This window comes from Euprymna scolopes, chromosome 15 (genome assembly GCF_053919585.1).
Source record: "Euprymna scolopes isolate OS-2025 chromosome 15, ASM5391958v1, whole genome shotgun sequence".
Taxonomy (NCBI): domain Eukaryota; kingdom Metazoa; phylum Mollusca; class Cephalopoda; order Sepiida; family Sepiolidae; genus Euprymna; species Euprymna scolopes.
In genome coordinates, this window is record NC_136496.1 from 110,832,914 (window position 1) to 110,854,009 (window position 21,096).

At 29.7% G+C, this 21,096-nt stretch overlaps 1 protein-coding gene across 2 annotated transcripts in view; it reads right to left on the reverse strand.

Annotated features, from left to right (window-relative positions):
* The window catches only part of LOC145294064 (angiopoietin-4-like), a 32,938-nt gene extending 18,892 nt beyond the window's left edge, over positions 1-14,046 (reverse strand). Inside the window, exons 1-2 of one of the 2 annotated variants that reach the window (XM_080141063.1) lie at positions 11,312-14,046; positions 7,182-7,349 (exon numbers count right to left, since the gene is read on the reverse strand). In XM_080141063.1, coding sequence (XP_079997189.1) covers positions 7,182-7,349; positions 11,312-11,606 — 463 coding nt within the window. In that variant the 5' untranslated portion in view covers positions 11,607-14,046. The remainder of the gene's footprint in view (positions 1-7,181; positions 7,350-11,311) is intronic. The other variant, XM_080141064.1, reaches the window with a different exon arrangement.
* Between the last annotated feature and the right edge of the window lie 7,050 nt (positions 14,047-21,096).

Here is a 21,096-nt window from a genome sequence, read left to right on the forward strand (position 1 = left end):
GCTTGACCTTTACTCCTGATCTGAAATCGAACACGTACATCAAGTCTGTTGTCAAGGTCGCTGGAAAGATGGTGCTATCCTTCTACCGTTCCAGAAGATATCTCACTACTGATGCAATTCTCTATCTGTATAAAAGCCAAGTACGTCCAACGATGGAATACTGCTGCCATATCTGGACAGGAGCTGCTAAAAAACAGCCTACCCTGCCTTGACAGAGTACAAAATAGACTTCGTGGCTTAGTGGGGGATGCCCTTTTCTCTTCCCTGCAACCTCTGTCCCACAGAAGAGACGTTGCAAGCCTATCTTTGTTTTATCGTTATTTCCATGGCAGGTGCTCGTCTGAACTCCAATCTCTAGTCCCCCCTCGCCAATCTTTTACGAAAAACACCCGTCTAGCTGAATCCACTGTCAAAAATTTTCCCCACTCTTTATCTGTGCCTAAATCAAAACGTAGATTCCATGAACAAAGCTTCTTTCTTAGAACTGCACGCCTGTGGAACTCTGTTCCGTCTGCCTGCTTCCCACCTGACTACAACTTGGATGTCTTCAAGTCCAACTTAAAAAAATTCCTGATGAACCGCCCCCTTAAGTAAACACTTTATTAAATCTCTACACTACCGTACTGTACGTACAATAATCCTTATCCCTGAGTGGCTTCCGGGCCTTGATAAGTGGTGACCACCTTGTAAAAGAATAATAATAATAATAATAATAATAATAATAATAATCATTGTCGGCCAATTTTAACATTTTAATCTTGTGTAATTGCTTAAAAATCGATACTAAATATTGGTAGAACATAATATTTTCGCACAATTGTTGACATCTATTTGATGTGTTTCTACCAGCGTTTGTTTAATTTTCAATTTTGAGCGATTATCAATGGTCCTTGTGAAGGGCTTATCGAAAACCATTTTTTTTTTTGTTCTAACTCAACAGAGTGAAGACTAAGTTATTTTTTAACTCAAACACGTATTAAAATAAATTTAAACATAAATAAACTTATCCAGAAGAGTATTCCCCTTGGTAACATTTATTTGTTGCATATTTGTTTTTTATCTCGTTTTGGTTTGTTAGTTACACTAACAAATGCCCGAATCTCAATCCTCTTTAAGAGAGGGGTGTCTGTGTAAATGTTGATACAATTTCCTTTTTAATCCGGAAAACGATTTTAATAAAGTAATCTTGAGATTTTTCTCAAGATTTTTCACTTGTTCCCAAACAAGTACCATGCACATTAAATATTTCAGAAGAAGCCGATGACAGACAACGACTGTGTCCAAACGACGCCAACGAATTTTTTTTTTAAATACACTTGTTCATAGCATGTTAAACCTTTTAATATCAAATGTGAACTCCTTGAAACGTTTAGCGAATATGTGCGAAGTAATTTTACAAAGGGACGTTTATAGTAACGTTCCAATAAAAGTTTATAATAACGTTTCAATAAAAGTTTATAGTAACGTTCCAATAAAAGTTTATAGTAACGTTCCAATAAAAGTTTATAGTAACGTTTCAATAAAAGTTTATAATAACGTTTCAATAAAAGTTTATAATAACGTTTCAATAAAAGTTTATAATAACGTTTCAATAAAAGTTTATAGTAACGTTCCAATAAAAGTTTATAGTAACGTTCCAATAAAAGTTTATAGTAACGTTCCAATAAAAGTTTATAGTAACGTTTCAATAAAAGTTTATAGTAACGTTTCAATAAAAGTTTATAGTAACGTTTCAATAAAAGTTTATAATAACGTTCCAATAAAAGTTTATAGTAACGTTCCAATAAAAGTTTATAGTAACGTTCCAATAAAAGTTTATAGTAACGTTCCAATAAAAGTTTATAGTAACGTTTCAATAAAAGTTTATAATAACGTTCCAATAAAAGTTTATAGTAACGTTCCAATAAAAGTTTATAGTAACGTTCCAATAAAAGTTTATAGTAACGTTTCAATAAAAGTTTATAGTAACGTTTCAATAAAAGTTTATAGTAACGTTCCAATAAAAGTTTATAGTAACGTTCCAATAAAGGTTTATAGTAACGTTTCAATAAAAGTTTATAATAACGTTTCAATAAAAGTTTATAGTAACGTTCCAATAAAAGTTTATAGTAACGTTCCAATAAAAGTTTATAATAACGTTTCAATAAAAGTTTATAGTAACGTTTCAATAAAAGTTTATAATAACGTTCCAATAAAAGTTTATAGTAACGTTCCAATAAAAGTTTATAGTAACGTTTAAATAAAAGTTTATAGTAACGTTCCAATAAAAGTTTATAATAACGTTTCAATAAAAGTTTATAGTAACGTTCCAATACAAGTTTATAGTAACGTTTTAATAAAAGTTTATAGTAACGTTCCAATAAAAGTTTATAGTAACGTTCCAATAAAAGTTTATAATAACGTTTCAATACAAGTTTATAATAACGTTTCAATACAAGTTTATAGTAACGTTTTAATAAAAGTTTATAGTAACGTTCCAATAAAAGTTTATAGTAACGTTTCAATAAAAGTTTATAATAACGTTCCAATAAAGGTTTATAGTAACGTTTCAATAAAAGTTTATAGTAACGTTCCAATAAAAGTTTATAGTAACGTTTCAATAAAAGTTCATAATATCGTTTTAATAAAAGTTTATAGTAACGTTCCAATAAAGGTTTATAGTAACGTTTCAATAAAAGTTTATAGTAACGTTCCAATAAAAGCAGTGAATTAGAATATGAGAATCAATGTTAAATCAAGCCCTTAATCTCTTATGTTGAAAATTAACAACTCCTAATAAATAAATAAATAAATCTGTTTTTGTTTCTTTTTTTTTCTTTTTTTTGCTTGTTTTTTGGGGGGGTTAATCATTAAAAGAATCGTTTTGGAATCGGAAATTACGCTAAAAATTTTCCGATTCCGATATCCCAAAAGCTCTTATTTTTCCGATTCCCGATTCCGATTAATCATCTCAATACTATTACATATATTACATAGACTAGAATATATGCCATCATTAATAAGAAAAAAAAAATGACATATCTAAAACATATAATTATCATGGTTGCAGGGGATTTAAAGACAACCTTATATGTATACATAATAACGAGGAATTTGAAAAAAAACAAAAATCAAAAACATTTGTTTATCATAAGGAGTTAGAATTAAACAGTGAACATAGAGGACCAAACTGGATTTAGATATAAAAATTGATATTTATTTATAAAATGTTCTCTAAGAGAAGCTCCTTCCCCTTTAAAATAGTTCATATGGCACATTAAAATATCGCATGTCATATGTGTGTGTGTGTGTGTCTGTGTCTGTGTCTGTGTGTCTGTGTCTGTGTGTGTGTGTTATTGTTCTTTTGTGTATATACATTAAAGTTTATGTATTTGTTTCCAGTATTTACTTTGACAGTGCTCGATATTTAAGTAAAACTAGGTAGTACGTTTTGAAAATATATGTGCCAATTTAGCTACACATAATTTTCCACATTTAATCTTCGTGAGTATTCGTCAAGCTATTTCATGGGATCAATGTTACTTCGTGTTTTTATATATTTCGTTACACTGGGTTTGCTAGTCAGTCAATCAGATTCTGTGCTATTCACACACTCATTGTTGTAGCTAATGGGTGCGTTTATTAGTTCAACGTTTACTTAATCTCTGATTCAGCTGTATTTTGTTTGAGTTTTGTGGGGAGGGGGTTGTGTGAGGATAGGTTTCTTTTTCCTTTGTGTTGGAAATTAATCTAGTTTTAGTTTGAGTATTTTTCGCTTGCATTTTACTTTATACTAATGTATTTCTTTATGTTTTTGTTTATTTAATCACTATGATTGTGATAATCATTTTTGTTTTTATTGTAATTATTATTTATTAATTTTTTATGTGTTGCTATCCTAAGGTAAAGTTTTTTGTTTTTTGTTTTTGTTTTGTTTTTTGTTTTTTTGTTGTTTTTTTTTGTATACATATGTTTGATATTTCACTCCTGCCATTTAATCAATTTCGGGGTTCTTTAAAGTTTAGGATAGCAAATTTCCCATTCCAACATAGTCTACACAGGTTTTCTGTTTCTACTCTATTATCGGTGATCATCCACTTTTGGAGGGAGCTTCTAGTAGTGGTTTGCTAATGCTGTTTTTATTCAGCGTTCTTCTTTTTTAATGTACTTTTATGTTGCTAATATCTGTTTATAAAATCTAGGCAGGTAATTTCTACGTAATCACTTTGTTATTCGGATCGTCTTACGCAAATATTGTAGTCTGTTAAACGATGTTTTTGGTTAGCCTGAATTATACAGTTACAATTTTTTGCCCATTTCTAGTGTTTTCATTTCCATTAGGATTTCTAATAATCATATTTTTGTTTTTGTGTTATTTTTGTTGTTGCTATGTTAATCACTTTTTATTATTAATTCGTTATTATTTTCTATTTCTAACTCACCTCTTATCAAGGCCCAGAGGCCACTCGAGGATAAGGGTCAATAAGTGTACAGTGATCAATGGGACAATGTCGTAGTAATTGTTAGTAGTGGAAACTTGGTGAATTGGATTACTTATGGGGATTGGCTCATTAAGAAATTGTTAATATTGGACTTGAAGACGACCATATTGTAGTCAGATGGAAAGCAGGTAGATGGAAGAGAGTTCCACAGGCGTGCAGTTCTAAGAAAGAATTTTTGTTTATGGAATCTACATTTAGGTTTAGGCACGGATAAGGAGTGGGGGAAATTATTGACAGTGTTTTCATATAGACGAGTGTTTCTCGTGAAAGTTTGGCGAGGGGGGAACCAGAGATTAGAGCTCAGACGAGCACTTGCCATGAAAATAACGATAAAGCAGAGACAGGCTCGTAACGTCTCTTCTGTGAGAAAGGGGTTGCAGGGAAGAGAAAAGGGCATCCTTCATTAAGCTACGAAGTCTATTTTGAACTCTGTCAAGGCAGGATAAGAGATTTCTATCAGCTATTTTATTATCATGTGCTTTAATTATCCACACTAAGTTTTCACAGCCATCTTTCTCAGAACTGCACGCCTGTGGAACTCTGTTCCGTCTGCCTGCTTCCCACCTGACTACAACCTGGATGTCTTCAAGTCCAACGTTAACAAATTCCTAATGAAGCGCCCCCTTAAGTAAACACTTCATCAAATCTCCACACTAACGTACTATACTTGCAATAACCCTTATCCCTGAGTGGCTTCCGGGCTTTGATAAGTGGTGACCACCATGTAAAAAAAATCATAGGAGAGCTTAAGGTTGTTTTTATTAAAGATTTTATGTACGGGTTTTGTTACGGCAAAGTGTGTTACGATGTGGTTTAAAACTATTTTGCCGGGTTTGGTTATTACTATTTCGTTATTAGAGCGGCGTAAATCAAATTATAATTCTTTTCTTTTTTTTATTTTGTCCATTATTAGTCTTATAACTATTAGTGTTCCGTGTATTCATATTTTCTTTTGTTTGTTTTTTTGTTTGTTTTTGTTTTTGTTGTTTTTTGCAAACTGTTATCCTCATCTTCATAGATCTTGTTTCACCACGTTTCGGCTAACTCATCCTCTTTCATTCCTCAGGTGGTTAACATTGGAGCAGTGGATAGGGGCGTTGAGTCTCTACGGTTTCAGGTAAGTATTGTATGAAGATAGCGGTTTCAATCTTACTCAAAGCAGGCCAGAGGATTAGTTGGTCAAAACGTAGTGAGACGACAACAACTATGGAAGGCAGTAATTACTGGGGATACAGTTACAAGACTCAGCATTCCTATTCTGTCGCGGTTAATCACCTGAAGAAGGCCAGAGGATGAGTTGGCCGAAACATGGTGAAACAACAACTATGGATAACAGTCTGCAAAAGAAATAAAAATAATGAATACACAAATTATGAAGCCTCATCTCAAAAGGTTAAATAAAGTTTTTAAAAAATAATTAGTGTTGGGACGATTAATCAGAATCGGGAATCGGAAAAATCGGAAGAGTTGGGGGTATCGGAATCGAGATCGGAAAAATTGATGCCTATTTTCCGGTGCCAAAACGATTCTTTTAATGGTCTTTTTTATTTGATTTTGTTTTAAGTAAAATCTTCCATTGCTGGTAATAATAATAAAATAATAAATATTTATTGATTATTAAATATCAGTAAAGCTAAAATCGATAGATCACTCTCCACAAGTGTATTTTGACGTTTAGGAAAATATCTGCATAATTAATATGTGTTTTCAAAAAAATCGAGAAAAATAACCATCTTATAGTTAAATAATTACGGATTTATAAAGAATCGGAATCGGTAATCGTATCGGAATCGGAATTTAGCACGGAATCGGTAATCGTATCGGAATCGGGAAAAATATTGGAATCTTCCCATCACTAATAATAATAATAATAATAATATATTCGTGTTATGTTGCGTGTATGTTATTTCGATATTAAGGTATCCATTATTTTTAAGTCTGTATTGTAGATGTTGCTTGATTTCTTAAACTCATTTTCGTCGCTAAAATTTTTGCTAAGTTTACTCTTGATAGAGTTAGGAATCTGTTTTATGATTGCTGCGGGGGTTAGGGTTAGGGTTTACGTATAGTGGATTAGTGTTATCGTTTAATTATGGTTCATAAGAATTTTTATTTCAGTTTAGAATTACATTTAAGAATTTAGTTATTTACATGCTAACCGTTATTTCTACTTTTAGGCCTAATTTTCAACACAAACAACTTTAGCGCACATACAGTATTCCGATCTCTAGTCGTTAAATACTCTTTGACTGTTCACTATGTATACCAGCTGACTTGGCATTAATTTTCCTCGATTCTTCTGTCAATTTTCTGTGGCCTTGAGATAGAATACTAGCCCACGAAGTCGAAGGTGACTTTGTGACCGTGTTCGAATCTCGCAATTAGCAGTAATTATTACTGCCTACACTTAGGTTGGGTTGTTAATGCGGGTAAATATATAATTATATTGGCTAATCTCTTAGCATTCGGAGTCTTGCAAAAATAACTACTTTAAGCAGTTTTATTTTTTTTATATACTTTCTTTACATAACAAAATAGAAATTACTGTAACGATATCAATTAGTAATTTTTCCCAAAGGAAATTACTGCACGGTGCGACGATTGAGAGAAAGGAATTCAATGTAACGATTTAACGCAAAGAAGGTTTAACGAAAACGGAACACAAGAACATTATCGGATGAAAATTGTATTTTTACCTACATGGAAAGTACTCAGGATGTTCGGGTATCAAGACCTTCCAGAGTCGCATTGGTAGTTTTGGATGGACTAGGCGCGTGCGTTTCTGCTGGTAATTTGACGCAGACCGAGGACATGTTATTTGGGAAGTTCGCTTTCGGGTATTGGCCGGAACTAGGATGCGGAGTTGGCCTACAAATAACCGTTAGTTTCGTAGTTAATTTACATAACGACAACATAAGTTCGTTTCTATTGAAAGTAGATTATAAGCGGTAAAGTGTTTCATTTAAATCGTATGCAAAATAGAACCGATACCAATATAAAAAAACTGTTATATTCCTAGGCTGTCGATAATGACATCTTTTGAAACGAAAAATAATATTTACAAAAAAATGATGGTAGTTAAGTGGTTAACGACACTGACTGACGACCTGGATGTTTCTAGTTCGTTCCACAAAATCATGTTCACTTAAGATGTTGGCAACCTTAACGTGGTCCCTCCCGTAAGTGCCCGATGTCTTACTAGAAAGAATTCTGACCAAAAAAAATTCGGAGAAACCAATGCCCACAAAACCGAAGCCAGCGATCTTTTTAGTTTTCGAAATATTATGTTTCTAAGCACTTACTATTGTCTGATGGAGTTAATTAAAAATGTAATCATAAAAAGTTATAAATTAAATCCAAAATTGGTAAACCTTAGTCTGCAGAGCTACCCCTTTTTTTCCTGCCAAAATGGTGACTTTTGTACTTAAAACATGGCGATTTTTACACTTGATGAAGGTCGGAGGTTACATCGACCGAAACGTTGTTCAGATAACACTCAAGATGAGAATAATTTTCTGATTAATCTAAACAATACAAACATGTTTAAGCTGGTTAATTACTAAAGTATTAGCATCTTTAGAAAATAAAGAATGAAAATATCTTTTCGATTGTCTGATTGTAACCAAATGTTTATATCAATGATATGTTATTAAAACAAACATTACTCTCTCTCTCTCTCTCTCTCTCTATATATATATATATATATATATATATATATATATATATATATATATCTGTATATCTATAATATAAAGCTCTGTGTGTGTGTGTGTGTGTGTGTGTGTGTGTGTGTGTGTGTGTGTGTGTGTGTGTGTGGTCACGAATAAGCTCCTATATTGTTGACATTTTAAAAAAAACTGATTGCATATAATGATAGAAGATGTATCGAGACACGGGAATGGGTATGTTTGATCTGGCAGAACGGTGGTTCATTAAAATTGTGGGGTCTGTGTACGCGCCTGATCCACAAAGTATGGAAATAAAAAATTTAAAATTAAAAAAAACGTTTACAAGTGTTTTTGATATAGATGTACATAATAATACTTTGATAAGTATGTTTTAACTTAAATAGGGATGATATAATAAAATTGTGGGGTCTTCGTTCGCGCCTGACCTCTATAGAATGGAAATATGCACAAACTTTAATAAAGACCTTTCATATCTATCTGCGTAAGTATACTTTGATAATTATGTTTCAGTTTGAAGAATTTGGGTATAATAAAATTATGGGGTGTTCGTTCGCACCTGACATCCATAGAATGGAAATATGTCACAAAGTTTAACAAGTTTTTTTAATATAGATCCACAGAATATTGTAATAACTGTTTCAGTGTGAACAGATATGGTATAATAAATTATGGGGCTTATCTATTTTATTTTTACTTTCATCATATTTTGCTTTGGTTTTGATACCCCCAAATTCGAAGCTATCTCTTTACAACCCTTCTTTTTCATAACCTATCATACTTTCATAAATCAGAGTCAATTTTCTGTAGGCTGTTTTTGAACCCAGTCAACGACGGGTACTTTTGATAGTATATATATATATATATATATATATATATATATATATATATATATATATATATATATATATATATATAGTGCAACAAAATGTACATTACATAAAATAAATCCAAGGAGTGAAATTGGGTAGAATTTTATTATTTAAGGGCTGATTCAACAAGAACTTGTTTGCATTGAACTTGAAGACGACCGTATTGTAGTCAGCTAAAAAGTTCGCACGTGGTTCAGAGTTTCACGGGCGATTATACTAGAAAAAGAAACTTTTCCATGGAATTTGCGTTTAGATCTAGGCATAGGCAGGAAGTGGGGGTAATTGCTGACAATGATTGTAGCTAAGCTAGTGTTTAATTATAATGCTGTGCAAGAGGAATTATAGGTTGGAGTTCAGTCGAGCACTTGCCAAGAAAAAACTATTAGAACAGAGATAAACTCACAACATCTCTTCTGTGAGAAAGAAGTTGGAAAGAGGAGAAAAGGGCATTAACTACTAAGTCACGAAATCAGTTTTGAACTCTGTCAAGGCAGGAAAGGGTCTTTGAGCACCATCATTCCCAGATCTATCAACAATACTTCATTTAGAATTGAGATTAACACTACGCGTGTTAAGCTAATCACATATATATCTAGAGAACGAGGGTGGAGATTAATCCTGCTGAGAAGGAAGATGTGGTTTCGACAGCGCATTGGAAGCTTCCTTAGATTTATTTCTTTGATTCTTTGCTTAAGATATTATACAGATTTGTTTTAACAGTAATAACATATTTGAAAACATTACTGCGCATGTGTATTAATTTGGACCAAATTTCCACTCCTTCGTCAGACTTCCACTCTTTTGAAAATCGCCATTTAAAAACTTATTAAAAACGTATACAACATCATAACATAATTTTCGCAACGGATAAAGGCGCTGGTTACAATCAGCTCGGTAGAAAGAACCCACATTCTTTGCAGCAGCCTTCGCAATGTCCTCAATGTATTTGTTTTGGTGGGGGATAAATAAATACCACATTGATTCGGTTCTAAAGATTAGATTGTCAGATGGGGACACAAGACCCTAGTGCCGGTGTTGTAATCAAGTAACATCAATTAAGATAAAGCTGAATACGGAGTAACGCTAAGTAGTTGTTAATTACAAAAATGTCAGATCTTTGGTACGACGGAGGTGCTTCCAAAAATGTATGTTTTAATTTGGTTTAAGACCACAAATGAATTATAATACTTGACTGTTGTCTTTAATATTTAATTCCAGCAAGACATTCTTTTCTAATCGATAGTTTGAAAGCTTTAAAATCACTTTACAGTTTCGAACATTTACGAAACTATTTTCATCAATTAATTAAGGGATAAAAAGATGTTTGATTATTACATGATGAAGTTGGAAAAGTGCTCTTGTGATTAACGACATGGACTGACGATTTGGGTGTCCCAAGTTCGAATCCAGTTCGTTCTACAAAATCACTTTTACTTAGGGTGTAAGCAACCTTAACACAGTCCCTCTCGTAAGTACCCGATATTTTTCTAGAAAGAATTCTGACTAAAAAAATATCGGGGAAACCAATATTAACAATAGAATCTCCTGATTCATACGATATGCATTGTAACCTTCAAACAAACGAATAGAAATTAGTTTAGGAGTCGACTAAGAGATTAAAGACAAAAACTTATATTAATATATATATATATATATATATATATATATATATATATATATATATATGTATGTATATTGCTCAAATCAAAGCATTCGTTTTCGAACGCCCCTATTTCGTACAAAAAACAAAAAGTGGTGTTTATATTTTATCTAATTAAAATCATATTTTATCTAATTAAAATTATATTTTATCTAATTAAAATTCCAGAGTTGTTAACAGTCGAGAATTCGTAAACAAAATAACAAATAATTTATAGCAAACGTGGTATAATTAAATTAGCTTAATTCTGAAAAGACAGTAAAAAAAATTATTAACCCTACCACTAGCCCTAAGTCCGAGTAGAAAGCGCCCCCCCCAATAAAATGCCTCGTAAAACCACACGTAATCGCATTAAATTTAGCGAAGTTATCGTCACTGCCGCCATTTTGTTTTGTTTTTTTGTTTTTTGTCTGTCAATAAGCCACAGGAATATCAAAACGAAATTCTGAAATGAATAAATCTTACGAACAGTTTCTACACATCAAAAGTATATTGGTCGGTAGAGAGTTTAATTCTACTGCGTTTTCTATGAATTATTTGTTAGTTTTATTCTATCTTTACGAGTTCCTGACTGTTAAACGTTCAGTATTTTACGCATTGTGTTTTTCTTACCATTCGGTTTCTTTAACATGCTGGTTTGGTTATCGACTTTGGCTTCCAATCGGGTCAGGTCTGACATGAGGCGGTGCTCGACGTTCCCGGTATGGTTCTGCAAAATTGAGTCCAGAATACTAAAGTAACCGCGGAGTCGAACCTCAACCGCTTCTGCTATGACGTCCACTAATTGTCCGATGCTGACGACGTTCCGAGGTCTTCGATCCAGTACGCCGCGTACGTATTGCGTTGCTGACACGGGTAGTAGACCGAGGAAGATGATTAGAGTCACAAATGTAAGAACACGAAACATTCTCCTTTTTTATTGTAAAACAATTAACAAACTGTATGTGTGTATGTTTTAAAAGTGAATATGTGTGTATGTTTTAAAAGTGAATATGTGTGTATGTTTTAAAAGTGAATATGTGTGTATGTTTTGAAAGTGAATATGTGTGTATGTTTTAAAAGTGAATATGTGTGAATGTTTTGAAAGTGAATATGTGTGTATGTTTTAAAAGTGAATATGTGTGTATGTTTTAAAAGTGAATATGTGTGTATGTTTTAAAAGTGAATATGTGTGTATGTTTTGAAAGTGAATATGTGTGTATGTTTTAAAAGTGAATATGTGTGTATGTTTTGAAAGTGAATATGTGTGTATGTTTTAAAAGTGAATATGTGTGTATGTTTTAAAAGTGAATATGTGTGTATGGACGTGCTTATGTGTATTCCTGTTTGATCGAAAGAGAGAAGAGTGAGAGAATGTGGGTACGCGTATGTGAAAGAGAGAATTTATGTATATGTACGTGTATGTGTTGGTGGACATGCGTGTGAGACAGATGTTATATTTGTGTATGTTTATAAAGACGTGTGTCTTCTTGTGTTTTTTCACTCGTGTTTATACGTTTGTTCATTACGTATGATTTCACGTGTGTGTGTGTGTGTGTGTGTGTGTGTGTGTGTGTGTGTGTGTGTGTGTGTGTGTGTGTGTGTGTGTGTGTGTGTGTGTGTGTTTGAATATGAGAGAAAGTCGATGCACGTGCAGGAGATCAAGGATGTGTATTTTGTGATTTCTTTTTCAAACGGTCCTTAAAATTTTGCTTCGTAGTTATTACCGTTACCCAGTGGTATCTAATTTTGTTGTTTCTTAATTTTACTGACTGGCTCTTAATTTTGCTGGATAGTTCTTATTCGTTGAGTGTTTTCTGATATCGTTCGTTAAATATTCTTAATGTTGTTCAATGCTCTTAAAATTTGTTGAGCAATTCCTAATTTTGTCGTCTGGTTCTTAATTGTGATAAGTGTTTCTTAATATTGTTTAGCAGTTCTTAATATTTCTGAGCAGCGTTTAGTTTTATCTGACTTTTGTTGAGTGCGACTTAATTTTGCAGCATCGTTTCTATTTTTGCTGAGTCTTCGTTAATTTTGCCAGAGGATTTCTAATAATGCCGGGCGGTATCCAGTTTTATGACGAATATCGCGCATCCAATGAATACAGAACACATTCATGTAACAAATGGTCCAAGTCACTTTTTTCAATTGTTTTACGATTTTAAATATATTTAAATGTAAATATAAGCCAGCTTATTAATCGTTCGTTTCTTGGTTGAAGTATAATTTTCGTATTTCGATCGAAGCAGAGTGTTTCCAATTAAAAATGCAAGATCATACAAATTTAACAAAATGTTATTACAAAATGGTTGCTTATAATCCGGTCATTTTTTTTTTGTTTTTTTTTAGATTACGTCATCCTTTTTATCGCGTTTTTATTGGACAATATTATTACTGACCAACCAATAAGAATAGTTTGTATTTTATGATGCCACGCCTTAATAATATCAGTTAGTTAATTGTTTGAAATATTATCTTTGATTGGTTTAATAAAAAATATATTATCTTAGAAAATAAAGAGGAACTATTTGTATTTTAATTTTTGCTTCGGATGGCGTTTTTTTTTTTATGGATAGCTTTCACTGTATGTTTTTTTTATCGTTTCTGATTATTTTTGTCGATTTGTTTTGGTTGTGCTTTTTAAAGGAAAAGTATTTCTTTTTCTATCCGTTTTGATTGGACAGTATGTATTTACCTTCCGCGGATAATCAACCAATCATAATAGTTCTTACTTGATGACAATGTAATTTTAGTTCACTTATCAATAAACGCTGTAAAATGGAAATAATAAATGGCTGTTTAGAGAGAAATAAATTTCAGAATTGCTTTCTAGTTTTTCGTTTTGTCTTGATTAATTACTTTATGAATAATGAATTTCATGGCACACTTTTGAATTTTTCCATTAAAATATTTTTCTGTGTAAATTAACGATAGTTCTTCCATGTCATAATTGGCATTTAGTATATATCTTACTTTCGTATCAAACTGTCTATCAAACAACGAATGAATCTAATATATCACGACTTTTCAAACTATCGATAGAGATATCTTTGTATGCTATCTGCACGGATAAATGATTAGTATGATAAAAACTGTTTTTAAGAAATACTACTTTTTCAACGCATACTTGTAAGAATTGTTTTTAAATGTGTCATGTTGATTTCAGAAAATCTTGTTTCTATGTTGCGTTTTTTATAATGTGTTATCTTTTACTCTCTTGGTTTGATCAATAAGTCTATTGCAAATAACGTTTATTAAATTTATTAATGTTTAACTTAATTAATTGCTTCTATTATTAAACACATATATATATTTTACGGTATTCAGTTGTTACTGCTGTTCTTATTCTTTCTGTTGTTGTTGTTGTTGTTGTTGTTGTTGTTGTTGTTGTTGTTGTTGTCAGGCTTATTTATTTTATCTATAAATATTATATATATATATTGTTACGTACTTTGACAAAAGAATATTTTTCTCACACTCGTTTTTGCGTGAAATTTAATTTTTAATAAAACGTGTTCTTCTTTTCTTCTATATATTTGGATCCAATATGGCTGTACTATTGGAAAATAGTCAATTTTATTTGTTAACTTTTTAAAATTATTAAATTATATGTTGCTAAGGAGAGAGGAAATAAACATCATGCATACGTCAAAACATTTAATCGCCTAGAATTTTAACCGATTAGCAATTAAACATTAAAGATTGTAAAGTAACCATTAAAAATACATAAAGTTTTAAGGATTAAATGTTAAATGTGAAAAATATAAGAGAATTTTAAAAAGATTTTTTTTTTCAATATACAAGTTGACCGAGAACACAAAACCGTGCGTCGATAATTTATAATATTTTATTTTAAAAGATGTAAGTTTTAAAACTTGAAGAATTAATTGTTAAGTATCAATAATTTCAAAAGAATAACCATTAATCATCAAACAAAAACCATTCAGATTTAAAATATTGACCAAAATAAAACGTTAAGTATTTCTAATTAAAATTACAGTTTAATTAATTTATGTAAAGCGCGAGATTTACTTTAGTTTTAATATTTGATTTCAAAACAAAATTTCTTACATAAATGTCAGTTTTTAGTGTCGCCTTTTAATCATAGAAATTAAGGATGAATTAAGCAAACATTAAAATATGCATTAATAAATTAGACAATAAAATTTGAAATGATTAATGTTTAATATGTTATTTTTACGTCAAACGTTGAAACTATAAAACGGTAAATAATAACTGTTAAGTGCTAAATCGTTGTAATTAAATAATAAATGGTAACTTATTAAATATTAAAATACAGTTACGCGTTTATAAATTAAGTATTAAAATTATATTTAAAATTTAAATATTTAATTTTTAATATTCAATTTCTACGTCAAACGCTGATAAATATAAAAACGTTGAATATTAACAGGTAAGCGTTAAAAATAAATTTTTTAAAGGTAAAATTAGGTAATGCAAGCGAAATGTATAAAATCGATCATTTGTATTAAAACCGGCAAGAAAACGGATTTAGAGGATGTCTTCTAACATAATTCTCAAGACACATAATTCTAAACCATAATTTCTTTAACAATAATATTGATAGAAAACTGTCAAATAATTATTAAATAGAAAACGAAGTTATACAGACTTTCTATAAAATATATAATAAAAGGAAGATTGTTTATGTGGTTGATTGATTTTACGGTATATGAATCTTAGTTGATTGATTTTGACCACATACCTGCTCTATAACTTTAAAAGTATTAGACATATAATTACAAGAGTCGAAGCAGATAGTCTCTGTATTGGAACACACTTATCAATGATAGATACTGAGGAATAATTCTTGAAGAATCATTAATTTATATATGTTTTCTTATGATTGATAAAATCATTTATAAATCTTTTAATAGATAAGAAGAATGCGGGCTATATAAACATAAGAAGGTATATATTAATAGTGACTATATAAATGAAATTAACTATACAGAATATACCACTGAATAACTATTAAATAATTATATGAACTTCCTTATTGTAAACAAGAATAATGTATAAACACTGTAATATCTTGCAGATAAAGAAATATATATTTAAGTATAAAACGATATATGTATCGTATGACTATATAAATAAAATGATATATATTGTTAGGCTATATAAATATAATGAGATATATTGTTTGACTATATAAATAAAAGAATATATATTGTTTGGCTATATAAATAAAATTATATACATTGTTAGGCTATATAAATAAACTGATATATATATTGTTTGACTATATAAATAAAATGATATGCATAGATATATAGTTTGGATACATAAATAAAATAATATATAAATAAAACGATATATATATATTGTTTGACTATATAAATACAATGATATATATATATATATAGTTTGTATAAATAAAAGGATATATACCGTTTGACTCTATAAATATAATTATAGCTATTGTGTGACGGTACTGTTTGACTACAGAAATATATATGGCAATGCTGAATATATTGTTCAGTAATGTTTCGATAGGTTGAAAGTTAAATAGACTTTCGTATAGTTAACAAAAACAATCTGCTAATAATATATCTCTCAGTACGTAAGTATATCAAAATAAGTTAACAATGTACATATAAAATAGTATGACTATATAAATATATATTCTAATACTGATTATGCAATTATATACATATGCATAAGAATATTGAATAGGTGCATATATATAGCAATTCTATGTAAATATATATATAAGAAATTATATGTATATATATAACAATTCTATGTAAATATATATAAGAAATTATATATATATATATAACAATTCTATGTAAATATATATATGTAAGAAATTCTATGTAAATATAAATATAATGTAAATAGCAATACTGACTATATTGTTGAGTAATGTTCTGATAGCTTGAAAGTTAAATATACTTTCGTAAAATTACCAAAAACAATTCGCTAATATTAAATCTCCCAGCACGTCAGTATAACTAAATAAGTCATTAATGTACATATAAAAGGTGTACATTTATTGCGACTATATAAATATATATTATAATGCTGAACATGAATACATATGCATAAGAATAATGAATAGGCGCGTGCATATAACAATTCTATACAAATATATTTATATATATATATATATATATATATATATATAAGAAATTCTATGTATATATATAAGAAATTCTGTAAAAAAAAAAAAAAAATATATATATATATATATATATATATATATATATATATATATATACGAATACTGAATATGCAGATATAAAGATGCCTGTTGTTTTAATACAACATATTTAGAGGAACGATTGCTACTCTGATATACGAAGAGTGCATTAACATATAAACTTTTGTAAAAATTTCAACTACATAAATATTATATAATATATATATATATATATATATATATATATATATATATATATATATATATATACTCGTATATAAAGTGTAACTATATTAATATATGTACAAAAATACAAAATAATTTTTAAATGTTCTAGAAAAACTGCTGGTTAACTTGTTTTCGTTTTTCTGTTTATTCAGTTTTTAATTGACTTCATCAATTTATTAAGTCGTTATATTATAATTATTTTTGTAATTAATGTCATTAAATATATAATCGAATAATACTATAATACAAGCATATAAATTTAACGATAGACTATATAAATATTTCAATCGATAAAAGAGTCTGACTCTATAAATATGTAGAAAAATACCAAAGATAGGAATAAATATGAAACAATACTCAATATATAAACACAACAATGTACATATATGCATATATAAAGTCACGACTATTTTCATATAACAATATATACGAAAATAACGATTTTATAAAAAAGAGAACAAATACAATACTATTGGTTATATGATTATAAGAATATTGTCTATTAAAATGTATTTATATATAAATAAATACACAAAATGTATAATTGTAAGAATATATATATATAAGAATGTCTATATAAATATATGAAAATATATATCTATCTATTGAGATAATGATTGTATCGATATAAGAAAGTATATTTATGAATTGCTATATTGATAGCTCCTTTTTTTTAAATAAGTTGTTGAACTTTTCGTGGTGAAACTTTTATATTGTCACTGAAATATAAAATTTGTTAGAACTTGAAAATAATTTTAAGGTAAATGATTTTTAAACTTTTTCTGCGTTTTGTATAGAATATATTTATTATAATACGGAAATTGTGAAAAGATATTTTAATGTGTTTATTATGAAAGATATATTAATTATTTAGTTGTTTTAATGAATAAATTTTATAGTTAATAATAGATTAATGACTTTTTCTTAATATTGTTTTACTATTTGCTAACTTTAATGTACAATTTCATGTGATTATTTTTTATATTTTTATTATTTACTAATCTTTATTATATTATTATTCACTAATTTCTATGTACAATTTAATTTAATAATTAATAATATTGTATCATGATTTGCTAATTTCAGTATACAAGTTTATTTAATGATTTTTAATATTGTATTATTATTCACTAATTTCTATGTACAATTTAATTTAATAATTAATAATATTGTATCATGATTTGCTAATTTCAGTATACAAGTTTATTTAATGATTTTTAATATTGTATTATTATTCACTAATTTCTATGTACAATTTAATTTGTTCATTAATATTCTAATTATTCTTGCAACCGCTAAAATGGGTTATTTTTTGTGTATATGTTTTGATATTACATAATGGATTTAATTATTATTATTATTATTATTATTATTATTATTATTATTATTATTATATAGTTCTTGAAAATTAAAGAGTTTTTTCTTTCAAATATAGTCTCAGCTCGTACTCACAAAATAATGTGATATACTCGAACAAATATTTCTTTTTTAATTATAGTACTTTTTGATGTTGTTTTGTAAGCGGCCTATGTTCCGTATCAACAATTAAGAGCGTTTTAACGCAATGCCAAGGTTGTTATAAATTCTTGTAGTCCACGGAAAATAGTCTGAAACCAATTGTTCATATATCCGACTATGTATATATGTTAACGTTATTTCTCATAGCATTGCATTAATTCCATGGATAAATGGTCAATCAAGACTATTCTGGCAGCAAACTGCGGAAATATTTATTTGCAAAAATTAAATACTCATCTTTTTTCTTTCTTCTTTTCTTTTTCAGATGAATAATTAAATCGGTTATTCAAAAATTAATATCATCTGCTATTAACCAAGTCAGTTTTCCATCAAATTAAGATGTTAAACATAGAATTAGTAAAAAAAAAAAAAAAAAAAAAAAAAAAAGCCCGGGTCACACTGGTCAGAAAGTTGTTTATGTTGTTTTGTGGTCGTACTTTGTTGCATAAAAAAGTGTAATAATCGTTTTAGTTTTTTTTTTTTTTTTAACCCTTTTTTTTTTTTTTTCTTTAAACGCATTTACGTTGATTTCCCATTACGGGGTGGAGTGCGACAGCGGTAAATTTAATCGGGTAATGTGTTTCTTGTCTTGTCCTAGTCCACAAACGACAACAGGTTAGAATAAAGCTGATTCGACAGGCCATCGATCTTATATATCCAATTAGCCGCAACCCTCACGTACTCCTTGTCCACGCGATGAATACACGGAACAAAAACTTGCAGTCATTGGGTGAGAATATGCAGCTCTGTGAAGGGAAGGGAGAAGGTCGTAGTAAGATAAATATATATATATATATATATATATATATATATATATATATATATATATATATATATATATATATATATATATATATATATATAAACAAGCGTAACAAAAAAGAGAGAATGAATATTGATTGAGAAAGAAGGGTGGGTTGAAAAGAAGATTATAACAATATAAAAATAAGTTAATGGAAATGCGAGTCGATAAAGTTCTCAAAGGATGTCAATGCCCACTATTACTCTCTCTCTCTCTCTCTCTCTCTCTCTCTCTCTATCTATCTATCTCTCTCTATCTATCTATCTATCTATCTATCTATCTCCATTCCTCCTCTTTCTCTCCCTTCCTCATCATATAGCATGCAAATCCTCTGTGACACTATGTTCTTGAAACTGATCTATCAATCTCTGTCTATTTTTATTATTTTATCTCTGTTTATCAACATCTTCCCTTTTCACCCTCTCTCTCTCTCTCTCTTTCTCTTTATCTATCTATCTATTTATCTATCTATCTATCTCTTTGTTTATATCTCTCCATTCTCTCTCCCCCTCTTTTTTCCTCATCATATAGCACACGAATACCCTGTGTGACACTATCTATGAGAAAGAGGTTGTAAGCTGTGCACTGCTTATGATTGGACAATCCATCAACCTGCAATGAAACATTAAAATAAGTCACATTTATTGTTTAGTTCGATATTAATAAAAAAAATAAAGTCGATTTTCACTCATGCAGCTTTAATTGGTGGAATGAGGCTGTAAGTATTTAATGCTACAATAACTCAATTCCTTAAACAATTATAAGCCTTTTGAACCACCAATAGCCATGACTAATAATACCATACACGAGAGCTCTTCTTTCAACCTCCTCTATTCAACATTCACAAGCCACATGAACTGGAACAAATACATTGAGGGCATTGAAAAGCCTGCTGCAAAGAAATTTGGTTCCCTTTATCGTGCGAGTAAGTTACTCACACCTGAGAGTATCATATCTCCACAAAGCCACCATTCACCCAGGCCTGAAGTCATGTTGCCACATCTGGGTTGGTGCATCTAGCACTACTCCCTCCCTCTTAGACAGGTTCCCAATCTAATAGATCCTACACTATCAACCAAGCTTCAGCCCCTGTCCCATCGCCGCAACGTTGCATTCTTGTGTCTGTTTTACAAGTATTTTAATGGAAAAAAATTTAATGGACTCAAAACACTTGTACCCTCCCTCAATATACATATCCCCGACAAACTCGTTTAGCAACAAAATCCCACCCCTTCACTGTAGAGATTCATTTCGTCTCCGTTTACAAATTATTACATTTATTCCTAAAAGACTACTTCTCTGAAGTACGTATTCCAACTAAGAGGGTAGCAAAGAGTTTTACTCGCTATATATTTACTACTCACACGCAACTCCTTGTTACCGCGTCCATCCTTACCATATAAGAAATTATTTTAAAACACCCAAAAAGCATCCATATTGTTTCACTTTAACTTCGTTATTCCCTTCTACATAACACATAGACGTCTACTACAAAATAACAATCGCTTCTTTCGTAAAAAAAAAAAAAATAAATAAAAAAATAAAAAAAAACAACAACAACAGAATATCGGATTACATAGTTCGATCGTTATTATTTACTGTTTCTTTTACTTTATAACCCTATTGCGGGATATAAAAATGCTTAAACCGATCAACGTATATCAATAAAACAGTAGATGCGTGTTTGAGTGTAAATAT